Source organism: Triticum urartu, chromosome 1A (genome assembly GCF_056163025.1).
Source record: "Triticum urartu cultivar PI428250 chromosome 1A, HENAU_Tu73, whole genome shotgun sequence".
In the NCBI taxonomy this organism is placed as follows: Eukaryota; Viridiplantae; Streptophyta; class Magnoliopsida; order Poales; family Poaceae; genus Triticum; species Triticum urartu.
The window spans coordinates 379,485,320-379,498,815 of NC_141873.1; the positions used below are offsets into that span (position 1 = coordinate 379,485,320).

The following is a 13,496-nucleotide window of genomic DNA, read 5'->3' on the forward strand; positions in this document are numbered from 1 at the left end:
GCCGGCCGACACCGGTCTTCTTTTGGGCGCGCATTTCCCCCTCTTTCTATCCGCGGATCGAGCTGGTTTCCCCGCGGCCCGCGGCATGTGCGCCGCGGCCCATGGGGTCAAAAGGTGATGTGTACCCTGTACCTCGCCAATGCCGGGCCGGTACGGCGTCGTCTTTACCAGTTCCAGTTGTGACCCGCCTCCGCCTAAGCATGTGTGTCGGTGAATTCCATTATCATCTCCCACCCGACCCGACCGGCACGCACCGGAGCATATCATGATTATCACTGTTGAAGCTAAGCAGAGCGCTCCCACTAACAGTACTACCGACTGTTAGCATAGTGTGGACGAGCGGTCCAGCAACTCCACCGGGATGCCAAGAGAGCAAGCCATCGCGTCACACCGCGCGGGGAAATATCTCTGCGGCGCACGCAAATCTGCAGACGTGCCTGCATGGAGGTCGATAGCGTTGGGGAGTAAAAAAGATCCGATCGGCGGCGAGTGGTTGGCGACGGTGGCGGGTTAGGCTGCGCAATGATTGACTGAGCTGACCTGAGCTGAGCTGCCTCCAACTCCGACGGTACATTCATTTGCCGGCGGGCTGGGAGGGACGGCCCACCGGTCAGCGAGACGGTGACACAAACAGCATGTCGAAAGCCGGATGAGGTTAACCTCTCCGGTCCAATTTCCAAATCATGTGCAATTGGGTGATACTGTAGTACAAACACATCTTCTCCAGGTAACCGGTTGGCGGTGACTTATACGTACAAGCTAAGCAAAATGTTGTCAAAACGATATACGTACAAGCTAGAATGATTTTAGTACGACAAATCATGTGCAATTGAGCGTAACATACACGATGCTGCAGGGTGCCGTGGCGCGTCGACAGACTTTCATGTCCAAAGGGAAATGCTGTGCAGGTGCTTGTACGACGTAGTACGATCACTCTTTGGAGCTGCCTGGCTTGGTCTGCTGCTGGCCTAGCTTCTGGCACATGGCCATCATCCTGCTGTACGCCTCCATGCCGTTCGGTTGAGCTTGCTGCTGTTGCTGCTGCTGCAGCAGAGATTCGTGCCACCGCGTAAGAATCAATCAGAGGTTCGGAGGGAACAGTGCGCCAAGATTTGGATTTTGGACTACGTGCGTACCTGCGCGTTCTGCTGCGCCGCTTGGCAGGCGAGGAAGGCGGAGTAGGCGTCCGGCACGGCGGCGACGGCGGCGGCGGCGGGCTGCTTCTGCCGGTCGGCGCCGGCGCCGGCGTTCCAGGGCTGCATGGTGACGAACGGGGTGGACGTGTGCATCATGGGCTGGGTGAGGCCCGGGTAGGCGGGCTGCGCGAGTGGCCCGGCCATGTTGATCATTCCCAGGCCCATCTGCGCCATCTGGGCCATCTGGGCCATGTTGGCCATGACGGACATCTGGGCCAGCTGAGGCATGGCCATGGGCATCATCATGCTGCTCATCCGGTTCATCATCTGCACCGTCGCCTGCAGCTGCTTCAGGTGGTCGATCACCTCGTCCAGCATCGATGCCTTGTCCGTCTGCGTCAATGGAAAATGACAGATCGACTTTTATTTATCTGAAGATATATGTTCGATTGTCTTGTTCGGTGATTCCCGTCGAGAGATACAGTACCTTGCTTGAGTTGGGGACGAGCTTTTGCAATGTCTGCATCTTCTGGTTGATCCTGTCCCTTCTTTTCTGCAACAAGGAGTCACGCTTGAGTTAATCAGCAAACTACATAACAAGGCTTTTAATCTTCTTGTTTAAGGACAAACATGGCACTTCCTCTTTTTTTTTGAGGAAGCAAACATACCACTTCCATCTGATAAAGACAACTGAAAAAAGAGAAATCTAAGAAAGACTTGTCCGAATTGAATTCAGGTTTCGTCCTATTAGTTTGAGCAATTGTGCTATTAAGATTTTCACTAAAGCTATGACTTCTAGAGCTCCTGTTTTATTTGACAAACTTATTTCCCCAAACCAAATTGCTTTTATTAAAAGGAGGTTTATATTAGAAAGTGTTGTTATGGCCCATGAGGTGATACATGAGATTCATAGAACTAGGACCAGTGGTTTAGTTTTGGAACTTGATTGTAAGAGAACTTATGACAGAGTGAGTTGGGAATTCCTTGTGGAGATGCTCTCTTCTATAGGCTCTTATATTAGAAAGTGTTGTTATGGCCCATGAGGTGATACATGAGATTCATAGAACTAGGACGAGTGGAACTTGATTATAAGAAAGCTTATGACAGAGTGAGTTGGGAATTCCTTGTGGAGATGCTCTCTTCTAGAGGCTCTGGAGATAAATGGATTAAATGGATTTATAGTACTTTATTTCAGAGTTCTTTTTGTGTGAGAATTAATGATACATATGGACCCATTTTATTGGAGGCGGAGAGCTTAAACAAGGAGATCCTTTGTTCCCCTCGCTGTTCAATTCGGTGGCTGATGTGTGTCCAAAATGCTACCTAAAGTTGTTCATCATAACTTTATCTATGGGATCCGTCCTCTTCTTGGATGCCTGGAACATACTTGGAATTTGAAATGGATTTTATCATGTTTGGGGAATATTTCTGGATTGAAAATAAATTTCCGTAAAAGTGATCTCCATACTGTTCATGTTAAGGAAGACCTGGCTTTGTTTTGCCTAGATATTTTATTGTCATATTGGTTCTTTCCCTTTTAAATATTTGGGTGTTCCCTTGCACTTCAAAATATTGATAAGGGAAGATATACAACCAATCATTGACAAAATTATCAAAAACATTTCTGGTTGGCTTGGCAAGAACTGTCTTACAGGGGCAAACTAATCTTACTTGCCACTTGCATAGCTAGCTTGCCCACTTATTTGATGTCTATTTTGAAATTCCCCAAATGTGTTATGGAGGCCATTACTTCCGAGATGTATCTTTTGTTTGGGGGTGACATGGGGGATGAACACAAGTATCGCCTAGCTAGCTGGGGACTCATATCTAGGAGAAAGGAATTTGGTGGGATGGGGTCCCTAATCTTAGGGATTTTAACTTGTCCATGCTCGCGTGTGGGAGCAAAAGATTCTTTGACAGTAAATCCAATGATTGGAAAACTCTCTTAAATTTCAAGTATGGGACAAAGAAATCCAATATTCTTTGTGCTAAACCTGGTCTGGAATCTCAGTTATGGAAAAGTGTTTGTTGAGCTTTTTCCTGCTAAAACCTTTTATAAATGGAAATTGGGCAATGGAAACAGTATTGGCTTTTGGCATGACATCTGGATTGTTGTTTGTTCACTTAAAAACCTTATACAAGGATCTTCTTGAAATTTTCCAACAACAAGATGCTATTGTTGCCCAGGTTTGGGATGGGCTGATTCTAAAACTTACCTTTAGAAGGTGTGTAGATGAACATCATCTCAGTAGATGGATTGAGGTGGTGTCTCTAGTGAAAACTAAAGTTTTGTCATGTGATAATGATACTCCCATCTGGATACTTGAGCCATCTGACATACACACTGTTAAAACCATTTATAAGCTGATTAACTTTTGTGGGATTTCTTCCGAACAAGTATTGTGATGAGGACAAGTATTGGTGTGTGAGGCCAGTTAAGATGTGCCACTCCCTGGCGGCACCAGGGCGTCCAACCCTAGCCATGAAAGAAGGGCCGAGTGTGTGCCCGCCCTGCCGCCGCTACTGCCGGCGTTGGTTGCAGTGGTGACGCACCCCTACTCCATAAGTGGCGAGGACTCTCACGCCCTGTTCCTGCCGATGGTTCTAGAAGCTGTGGCGGTGGCCTCCGTCAGCTACGCGGGCGGTGACGAAGCTACCGCTAGTGCTAGGTGTCCTCCGATGGTGGTGGGAGGTGCGTCCTGGCAAGATCCGGGTGGTGACCCTCACTCTTCCGGTTGGGTCGACCTGATGGCATGGACGGCGGGTGCACCAAGGTTCCGACAGCGCTGCGGCTACTGGCCTGGTGACCGTATAGGACAGCCTAAGCGAAGGCGGGAGCTGACTGGAGGTGCTCTACGGTGACTGGTGGGCGGCGGTTCGTAGCACCCGGTACGCGCAGTTGGTAGTCGAGCTTCACCGGGAGAAATCCTATCTTTGGCTTTTGTTGGATCTAGCAATGGCGACACACGCGGGCATCATACTCTTTCTTGGAAGCATCGCCCCTGTGTGGTGTTCCTCCCCTCTCCTCGTGGCCATAGCTCCAGAGGGAAACCTCATATCCGTAGAATCGGGAGATGAAGGCGCCTTCGTGCCATCGTCCTCCTTGGGGGCATCATCTCGGAGTCGGCTACAACTGGAGACCGGTGGATGGCGTCATCTTCGATGTGTGGGTTGTTGTGGTGGCCGTTCCAAAGATGCATATTTCTATTTGGCAACGATGATGACATCGAGAGGAGCTTGAGGTTGCAGCTCGGGCTTCGGTAGTCGGATCTTCCTAGCGTGTGCGAGGAGCTCTTCTATGGTTGTCTAGTTGCTTTAAGCCGGAGCTGCGGTGGAGCGAGTACAGGTGGCGAGGATGATAGGCACTCGGTGGTCGTTTGCGGAGGACACGGTCGGCATAAGTCCTGTATATTTCCCTTGCAAAGCTTGTCGTCAAAGTAGGAGTTGTCGGTTGTTCGTGCATGTGTTCATCCGTTGACATGTATGAAGTCTAAGCAACAAATCACACTAGCTAGCTACCACTTGTATGTGCGCACGTTTCTATATACCCCTTATAGAAATACACTGAATGCTCAAGTTGGTTGAAGCTAGACCTAATTAAAATGCATGTCATTGACTAAAAGTACGAATAACCAAATACTAATAAAACTATATAACATATACTAGTATGAAGTCTAAGCAACAAATCACTGTCATGCATCAGTGCAGAAGAGATAGTTGCTTACACGCTCAGATTCGTTATGGATGGCAGCAGCCCGGCTCCTCTTGGTAGAAATGGACGACCTCATTGGAGCTTCGCCCTTGATCACGACGTTCTCTGCTTCGTCATACAGCCCGTCTCTCTTTTGTATCTCAATAGACGCATGCACCGATTAGATAGACTCAAGAAAAGACATAAGCATAGGGAGTCTGCAAGCCCATACGGATCAAGACAAGCTGGATCGACGTACGTGCATGCGAGATGCTTACGATCGAGACATGCATATGCAGGGTATGTGGGGTGACGTGTGAGGCTGTTAGCCCAGAGCTTTGCTTGCCTGCGACCGACGGCTGAAGCAGCGGGAGTCGCTGGCGCCTCCCCCGAAGCTCGTGTTCTCCGTCTCCGGGGAGCCGTGGTCCAGCGACGTGGAGTTGTTGGTCGTCGTGAACCCGCACAAGTCGTCAGCGCCGGTGCCGCAGGGCTCCAGAGTGAGCAGCGAGCTCTCGCCGCGGCCGGGCGCGACGCTCCCTTGGCTGGCGCACACCCGCCCGTCCTCGCCGACCACTCGTGCCCGCTTCCTCCGCACGTCCCCCTCCGCCGGGTCGTCAACCCTCGCGCACGGCACGAGCCCGTCGGCCGGCGCGCCCACACCGAGCCAAGGCGCGGCGGCTGCAGGCAACGGCTGCCCGAGGTGCGACGTCGACTGAGACGACAAACGAGCGGCCGCCTCGCCCACCACTGCCTCGAGCGTCTCCCGGTGATCTCCCGCGCCGCCGATGGCGTGCATCTGCGCCGGCGGCGGCGCGGCCGGGTACTTGGGCACCGACCGGTTGAGCAGCCCCTGCCAGAAGATGTTGCCCTTCTCCCACGTCAGCTCCGCCACCTCGTCGTACTGGTCCGGCATGGGCATGGCAACCGGCCCCGTCAGACCGCTGTCTCCGGACGCCATGCGCTGCGTCGACCCGGCGGACACCGGGTTGAGCCCCGCGCTAACCGTCTCGTCCAGATCCCAGCTCGGCACGCACTGGTTATTCATCACGCTCCACCACCTCCAATGCCAAGCTATATATATACCCCGAAAGAAGGACCGGTGGCTTGCTGTGTCGTCCCGGGATTGGGCCGGCAGAGCAGGACGGAGGTGAGCTAGCTATGTGTGTGTAGCAGTAGGTGTAAGCTACACTACCATATACTACGTAAGCACAGTATATATGGTGGTCGTTGGAGAGCACGGCAAGGCAAGGGCGGGGAGGTCGCGGAGGCGGAGATAGTTATGGAGCGGTGCGTGGAGGAGGCAGCACGGGTGCACGGCGCGCGCGGAGGCGTGTGTGGCGGAGCCATGCAGTGCGCGTCGGGGGCGGAGGCGAGGCGATAGATGGAAGGATAGGTGGGGAGGGGGGCAGGGAGAGGGACGGGACGGGGAGAGGGAGGGCCCTGGGCTTGTGAGGAGGAGCCGGGCACGTAGCCGCCTCGCCTTCCACATGACCACGTACGAGTCCAGAGGAAGCGCTTGCATTGCATGCGTTTTCAATCCAGCTAGTAGCTCGGACGTTTCTTTCGCGCCTGCCTTTCCGGGGCTGTCGGGCCGGAGGCGTGCAGCCGTCGGGTTCCCATCGGGTGGTGGTGGCGCGGAGGCAGCGGGCATCGGGTGCTCCTCTGATTTGTGGCTCCTGGACCTGGTACAGTTCCGAATCCTGTGGGGCAGGCAGGCACCGACGGCCGGCGAACTCTTGAAAACTGCATGCACGTGTCGACCGTACACAAGACGTGCATGCACCGGACCACTCTCCGATTTACGGCCGTTTCACGTTGCGGCCCACGACGATAATTCTGTATATTCAGCCTTTTTCGATAACGTGGCATGGGCCCACCTTAGCCCGGTTGCCTCGCTGGTGTTCCTGGCTTACAAAACTTTAAAACCCTAAAAGAAAAAGTTAAAACATAATGCAGACGCAGACACTTACGAACAGGTACATAAAGTCATGGTAGGCACGTACGCACAAGCACCCTATCCTTATGAGCATTTTCGAGTGCCTGAGTAGACTGGTCTTGAAATTGATGAAGTCATCACGATCACCTCACTATCAACGGGGGTGCCGCCTTTCATTGGAAGACTATTTATCTTTACGAGGCACCAAAGTGTCAAACTTGAGTTTGCTACCTGGTGAGTTGGGGGTACCATTGCCCTCCTAAGAGCATCTTCAATAGCAGCCTTATTATAGGGCAGCAATAGCAGCCTTAGTATCTTTGATGCTATGACTAAAAGTGTGGACATGCTTGTTCATTAGTTCATTTGCTGAAAGTTAAAATTTTGCCACCTAATAAAGGTGAAATGTCTGAATCTCCGAAAGAAATCCAAGTTTCTATTAATTATAATGCTAGAATGACTAATATGTTAAGAGCTAGACGAGAACGGGAAGAAAGAGAGGCTGAGTTGCACTATCTTGCTAGTAATAATGAGGACGTTAAAACTATAGGTGTGTCACCCACAGAATCATTGTTTAGAAATATTAAAAAATTTAAAATGATTATAAAGGGACTCGAGAAGAGTCAACTTTAGGTAGGAGTCCCAACTGTTCGAAGGGTGAAAACTTTGATGCTAAAATTAATAAAAGTGGGCTTGGAGCGGTCAAAACTTTAGGTAGCATTACATCCACTATTTTGAATTTCAAGGACTTTAATTATGATAATTGCTCTATTACTGAATGTATTACCTTGTTGCAATCCATGTTAAATTCACCCAATGCTTGTGATCATAATATAGTTTTTACTAAATGTATCGTAGAAGCACTTACCAAGGCTAATGAAGAGAAGCTTGAACTTCAGGTTTCCATCCCTAGAAAATTAGATGATAGATGGAAACCTACTATTAAAACTAAGATCAATAATTACAAATGCAATGCTTTATGTGATTTAGGTGCAAGTGTGTCTACTATGTCTAAAGCACTATATGATATCTTGGTTTTGATGCTCTGTCTGAATGCTCATTCAATTTGCACCTTGCAGATTCAACTATTAAAAAGCCTATGTGGAGAATAAATGATGTGCTTATTATTGCAAATAGAAATTATGTCCCCATAGACTTTATTGTTTTGGCTATTGAATGTAATCCTTCATGTCCTATCATACTTGGAAGACCCTTTTTAAGAATTGTAGGTGTAATTGTTGATATGAAGGACGACAATATAAGATTCCAATTTCCATTGAAGAAAGGTATGAAACACTTTCCAAGAAAAAGTGTTTAGAATCCTTATGAATATACTATGAGAATCACATATGATCTATCTTTGAATGATGATAAAACTTGATAGTTGGTAATTATGCCTAGCTAAAAAGGCATTAAAGAAAAGCATTTGTTGGGAGGCAACCCAATAGTTATATTTACTGTTTCTTGTGTGCCAACATGATTATTACTCCCTCCATTCCCTTATACAAGGCCACAAACTCATACTACAGGTACCAAGATAAAATTTAAAGACTCATTTGCAAGTCAACTTTTCTTGTCGTTAACCGGGATCATTATTACACGACAAGAATGCAACAAATGAATGGGAAGAAAGTGGCCGAGTGTCATTATGACTACATGCATGTAAGTATTAAAAAGTTACTAGTACAAGGAAACATCATTATTTTTTGCCTCAATTACTGTTGGTGGCCTTGTATTGATGCAAAATGTATTTTTGATAGTGGCCTTGTATAAGGAAATGGAGGGAGTAATTTATTATTACTGTATTAATCATGTGTGTATATTTTGTTTTTCTTTTTGTGCCAAGCGGAGCCTTTGGGTGTTGCACTTGCATGTTTGTTAGGTTATGTGCAGAAACATAAACTTTTGCGTCCAGCGTTTGAATTTGCATTCTTTACCGGAACGTGATAAGTTTCTGAAATTTTCACACATTACTTCGTTACAAATTTTCTGTTACGTTCTTGCCAGCCGGCTGGTCCGACCAACTAGGCCGGCTGGTGAGACCACCCGACTAGCAAGAGGCATGTGCGACAGCATGGCACAACGCAAACCCAACCTGGTCGCACCAAACGGGCCGACATGGTTCAAACACAATGGCGCACATGACCATGCCGCAGCGCTTGCATGGCTCGACCAGACCAGCCCAATACACCAACAGGTGGGCCCGACTAGGCCCTGGCACATGGGCGGGGGGTCCAATGGACACAAAAAATGATGGTGTCTCCGGGCGCCCTCAAAGAGGCCCAATGTAATGACAATGGCCCTAGATGCGCCATGTGGTCCACCCGCAATAGAGCCCTAGATAGACCCTTGCGGCACGCCAGATGAAAACGGACGGTCACGAGGGCACTCTTCCATTGAGCAGCATGCCAAGCCTCACCCACACACCCGAGTACGTCACATGACAGTGGCCTCGATCACGACGAACGGTCTACCCGCCATGGTGAAGGAAATATGCCCTAGAGGTAATAATAAAGTTGTCATTTATATTTCCTTATATCATGAGAAACATTTATTATTCGTGTTATAATTGTATTAACCAGAAATTTGATACATGTGTGAATACATAGACAAAATACCGTGTCCCTAGTTCATCGTGCCGAGACACCACGTGATGATCGTGTGTGATAAGCTCTACGTTCACATACAACGGGTGCAAGCCAGTTTTGCACGTGCAGAATACTCGGGTTAAACTTGACGAGCCTAGCATATGCAAATATGGCCTTGGAACACTGAGACCTAAAGGTCAAACGTGAATCATATAGTAGATATGATCAACATAGTGATGTTCACCATTGAAAACTACTCCATCTCACGTGATGATCGGACATGGTTTAGTTGATATGGATCACGTGATCATTTAGATGACTTGAGGGATGTCTATCTAAGTGGGAGTTCTTAATTAATATGATTAATTGAACTTAATTTGTCATGAACTTAGTCCTGATAGTTTTTGCATATCTATGTTGTAGATCAATGGCCCGTGCTACCGTTCCCTTGAATTTTAATGTGTTCCTAGAGAAAGCTAAGTTGAAAGATGATGGTAGTAACTACATGGACTGGGTCCGTAACTTGAGGATCCTCATTCCTACATAGAAGAATTATGTCCTTGATGCACCGCTAGGTGAAAGGCCTGCTACAGGAGCAGATGCTGATGTTATGAACGTCTGGTAAGCTCGATCTGATGACTACTCGATAGTTCAATGTGCCATGCTTTACGGCGTAGAATCGGGACTTCAAAGACGTTTTGAACATCATGGACCATATGAGATGTTCCAGGAGTTGAAGTTAATATTTCAAGCAAATGCCCGAGTTGAGAGATATGAAGTCTCCAACAAGTTCTATAGCTGCAAGATGGAGGAGAAAAATTCTGTCAGTGAACACATACTCAAAATGTCTGGGTATCATAACCACTTGACTCGGCTGGGAGTAAATCTTCTAGATGATAGGTTATTGACAGAGTTCTTTAACCACTGCCACCAAGCTACAAAGGCTTTGTGATGAACTATAATATGCAAGGGATGAATAAGACAATTCCCGAGCTCTTCGCTATGCTCAAAGCCGCGGAGGTAGAAATCAAGAAGGAGCATCAAGTGTTGATGGCTAACAAGGCCACTAGTTTCAAGAAAAAGGGCAAAGGAAAGAAGGGGAACTCCAAGAAGAGTGGCAAGCAAGTTGCCACTCCCGGGAAGAAGCCCAAGTGTGGACTTAAGCCTGAAACTGAGTGCTTCTACTCAGTGGCGGCGCTAGGAAATGAAGGCTGGGTATTCATCCAATTTTTTTTGCTCTAAATGAGGCATATGAACCAAACAACACAACAGTAGCAATATATGAACAAAACAACACTAGCATGACGGCAATAACAATATTTCAATGTATCAGACAAGCACTGTGGCATCAAATCCATCACATAAACATCCTTCCTCTTCAAACTCCAATGTACATTTAGTTCAATTTCAGTTTACAAACAAATCTTCAGATTTCTGAAAAAAAACAGAGGACAAAAAGCCAAAAAAATACCTTGGTGGAGCACTGGAGCTGTGTTGCAGTGCTGGTCTACTGGAGGACACGCCAAGACGGTCAGTAGTGGAGCCGTCGAGAGAGCACTGGAGGCCGACCGGATCTTGGACTCGGAGGCGGAGGATGTAAGTGCATCTAGTGCCCCTTAGTGATTTTGGTGTATTGAAGACTTATAGGTTAAGGGACTAATGCGTTTGTGAGTGTACACAGGTCTATAAGTCTATGAGGAGTTTGATATTTACAGAGAAAGTCGACCCCTAAAAATCAAGTTCTTCGACTGAAGACTTTGGATCTCTGAAGACTTTTTGAAGACTTTGAAAGTGAAGAAATTGGTGTGACCGTGAAGACTTGGTATTCATTCGAGGAACATGAAGCGTGAAGACTTTTGTTTTCGTAGTTTCATTTTCTCTTTCTTGAGTTATAGGAAACACCGTACTGTTAAAGGGGGTCGAGGAAATACTAAGGAAAAATTTCCATGTGATGCTCAACTCAAAATCCTACACCTACCAATCCCTTCGAGTGAAGCCATTGGAAATCTCATATAGTTCAGTCAATTTCTTCAGTGACAGAGACGAAGTTCTTCCGGTCTCTGAGGAATTTGTCCTGACTGAGGAGTTAGGAATTCGCCAGTGCGGATTGCCTACACAGTGAGGAACATGATAGCCCTGAGGATTTTTCTACTCAAAATTCCGACCGTTGCTGTGCTATGCGCCAGCTGTCCCAAAATATATATCCACCTAACGGTCATATCATTGAAGGGCATTTATGTCTTATCATGTCGGGCTGCTCCCTAGGCTATAAATAGCCGCCCCCTACAACCACTAGTTGGGTGGCTGCTCCGAGAGAAACTGACACTTGTCGTTTGAGAGCAACCCATCCTCCGAGGACTTTGAGCGAAAATCATCAAGTGAGGAAAAACCCAAAACCCAAACACCTACAAACCCCAAGTGATTGAGCATCACTGAAGAGATTGATCCTGCGTGGATCCGACGCTTGTTACCTTTGAAGACTATGCTTTTTCCAGACGGTTAGGCGTCATGGTCTGGAGCATCCAAGAGGAATTGTGGATCGCAGAGTGACCAAGTTTGTGAAGGTTTGGAAGTCACCTGAATACTTACCACGAGTGATTGGACGAGGTCTGTGTGACCTTAGTTCAAGGAGAATACGGTGAGGACCGGGTGTCCTGAGCTGCGTGTTCAGGACTGGGTGTCCTCGAGTTTAAATACTCAGCCGCTCCAACCAGACGTACACCTGAGACAGCAGTTGGAACTGGTCTACCAAATCATTGTCTTCACCAAGCTTACTAGTTCTATTCCCTCAACTCTTTCATTTCCTCACAACTGTGTTGTGTGTTTGTTCATATCTGTGTTTGAAGACTTTGACTGAAGACTTTCTCAATTTCCTCAGTTCAATTTCTTCAGTCTGGTTGTCTTCATCCTGTGTTATCCTGTGCTTACGCTTCCTGTACTCTGTGCCTGTCTTCATTTCATCATGATGACTATGCTTGTATTCTGTTATGTTTACTTTTGAGTACTTATTCCGCTGCTAGTAGTTCTTCGCTAAGGAATTTCCTCACCAGCAAATTCCTCAGTGAAGAATTTCATAAAAATCGCCTATTCACCCCCCTCTAGTCGATATAACGCACTTTCAATTGGTATCAGAGCAAGGTACTCCCTTGTTCTGTGTGATTTTGGTTTAACCGCCTGGAGTTTTAGTTATGTCGACCGCAGGTATGAAAAAAGTGACATGCCCCATCTTTGACGGTCACGAGTATCCCAAGTGGAAGGCCATGATGAAGAAATGCCTCATGGCGATGAACAGCGAGCTGTGGACCGTCACTGAGATTGGTCTGACCGATCTGTGCAAGATGGCGGAAGCTGATGACATTCACAAGTACACTCTTCTCAACCTCATGACGAAGGATGTCATCTGCTCTAGTCTGTCACAAAATCAGTTCAGGAATATCATGCATCTCGATCATGCAAAGCTCATCTGGGATCGTCTCTCTGAGGTCTATGAAGGTCATCAAACCTGTCATGATCCTTGGTTTGAGGACTTCAAGGAATCTCTCAAAGCGATGACATTCGAACCAGAATCATCATCTTCTGCATCATGCCTTATGGCAAAAGATGCTGAGGTAACTGAATGCTACCTATCCGAGTCTAGTGATGATGAATCTGGTGATGAATTTGGACCCAGCTATGTCAAACTTGCTTCCCTTGTCACTAAACAACAAAGAGCTTTGGAAAAAGTTCACTATATGCTAAACAAGAGCGATGATATGTTGGATGAAGAAATGGATCAGTCAAAAGTTTTGGCTGAAAGTCTTCAGAGACTTCATACTAAGTATGACACCCTTCAAGATCAACATAACACTCTCTTATCTGATCATGGGAAGCTTTCTTATGAATTTCTTCAAAGAAAGCAAGACCTTGAGAAGCTAAGAGTGAGTTATGAAGATCTTCAGAAGGAGCGCGATTCATTACTTGCTCAACAAATCAGCGCATCTCAGGAAGAATTTGTTCCTCCATGTTTGAAATGCATTGAACGTGAATCTGCTAATTCTTCACCTGAATGTTCAAATGCTGCTAATGTTTCAAATTCTCCACATGCCTCTGCTATCACTAATTCCTCATATGAGGACATTGCTAGTATCACTGACGATGCAGGGCTGAAG

General features: G+C 47.2%; 1 protein-coding gene across 2 annotated transcripts; it reads right to left on the bottom strand.

Moving 5' to 3' along the window:
• Positions 1–636: 636 nt before the first annotated feature.
• On the bottom strand, positions 637–6,214 carry UNE10 (basic helix-loop-helix (bHLH) DNA-binding superfamily protein). Of its 2 annotated transcripts, none has more exons than XM_048678283.2 (5): positions 5,174–6,214; positions 4,862–4,978; positions 1,624–1,689; positions 1,137–1,529; positions 637–1,041 (listed from the first exon to the last, which is right to left on the bottom strand). In XM_048678283.2, exons 1-5 carry the CDS (start codon positions 5,870–5,872, stop codon positions 931–933), a joined length of 1,386 nt encoding a protein of 461 aa, XP_048534240.1. In that variant the 5' UTR covers positions 5,873–6,214; the 3' UTR covers positions 637–930. The 2 variants fall into 2 exon arrangements, with proteins under 2 accessions (XP_048534240.1, XP_048534237.1); XM_048678280.1 differs by having other exon boundaries at positions 637–1,044; positions 5,174–6,210.
• Positions 6,215–13,496: the final 7,282 nt, after the last annotated feature.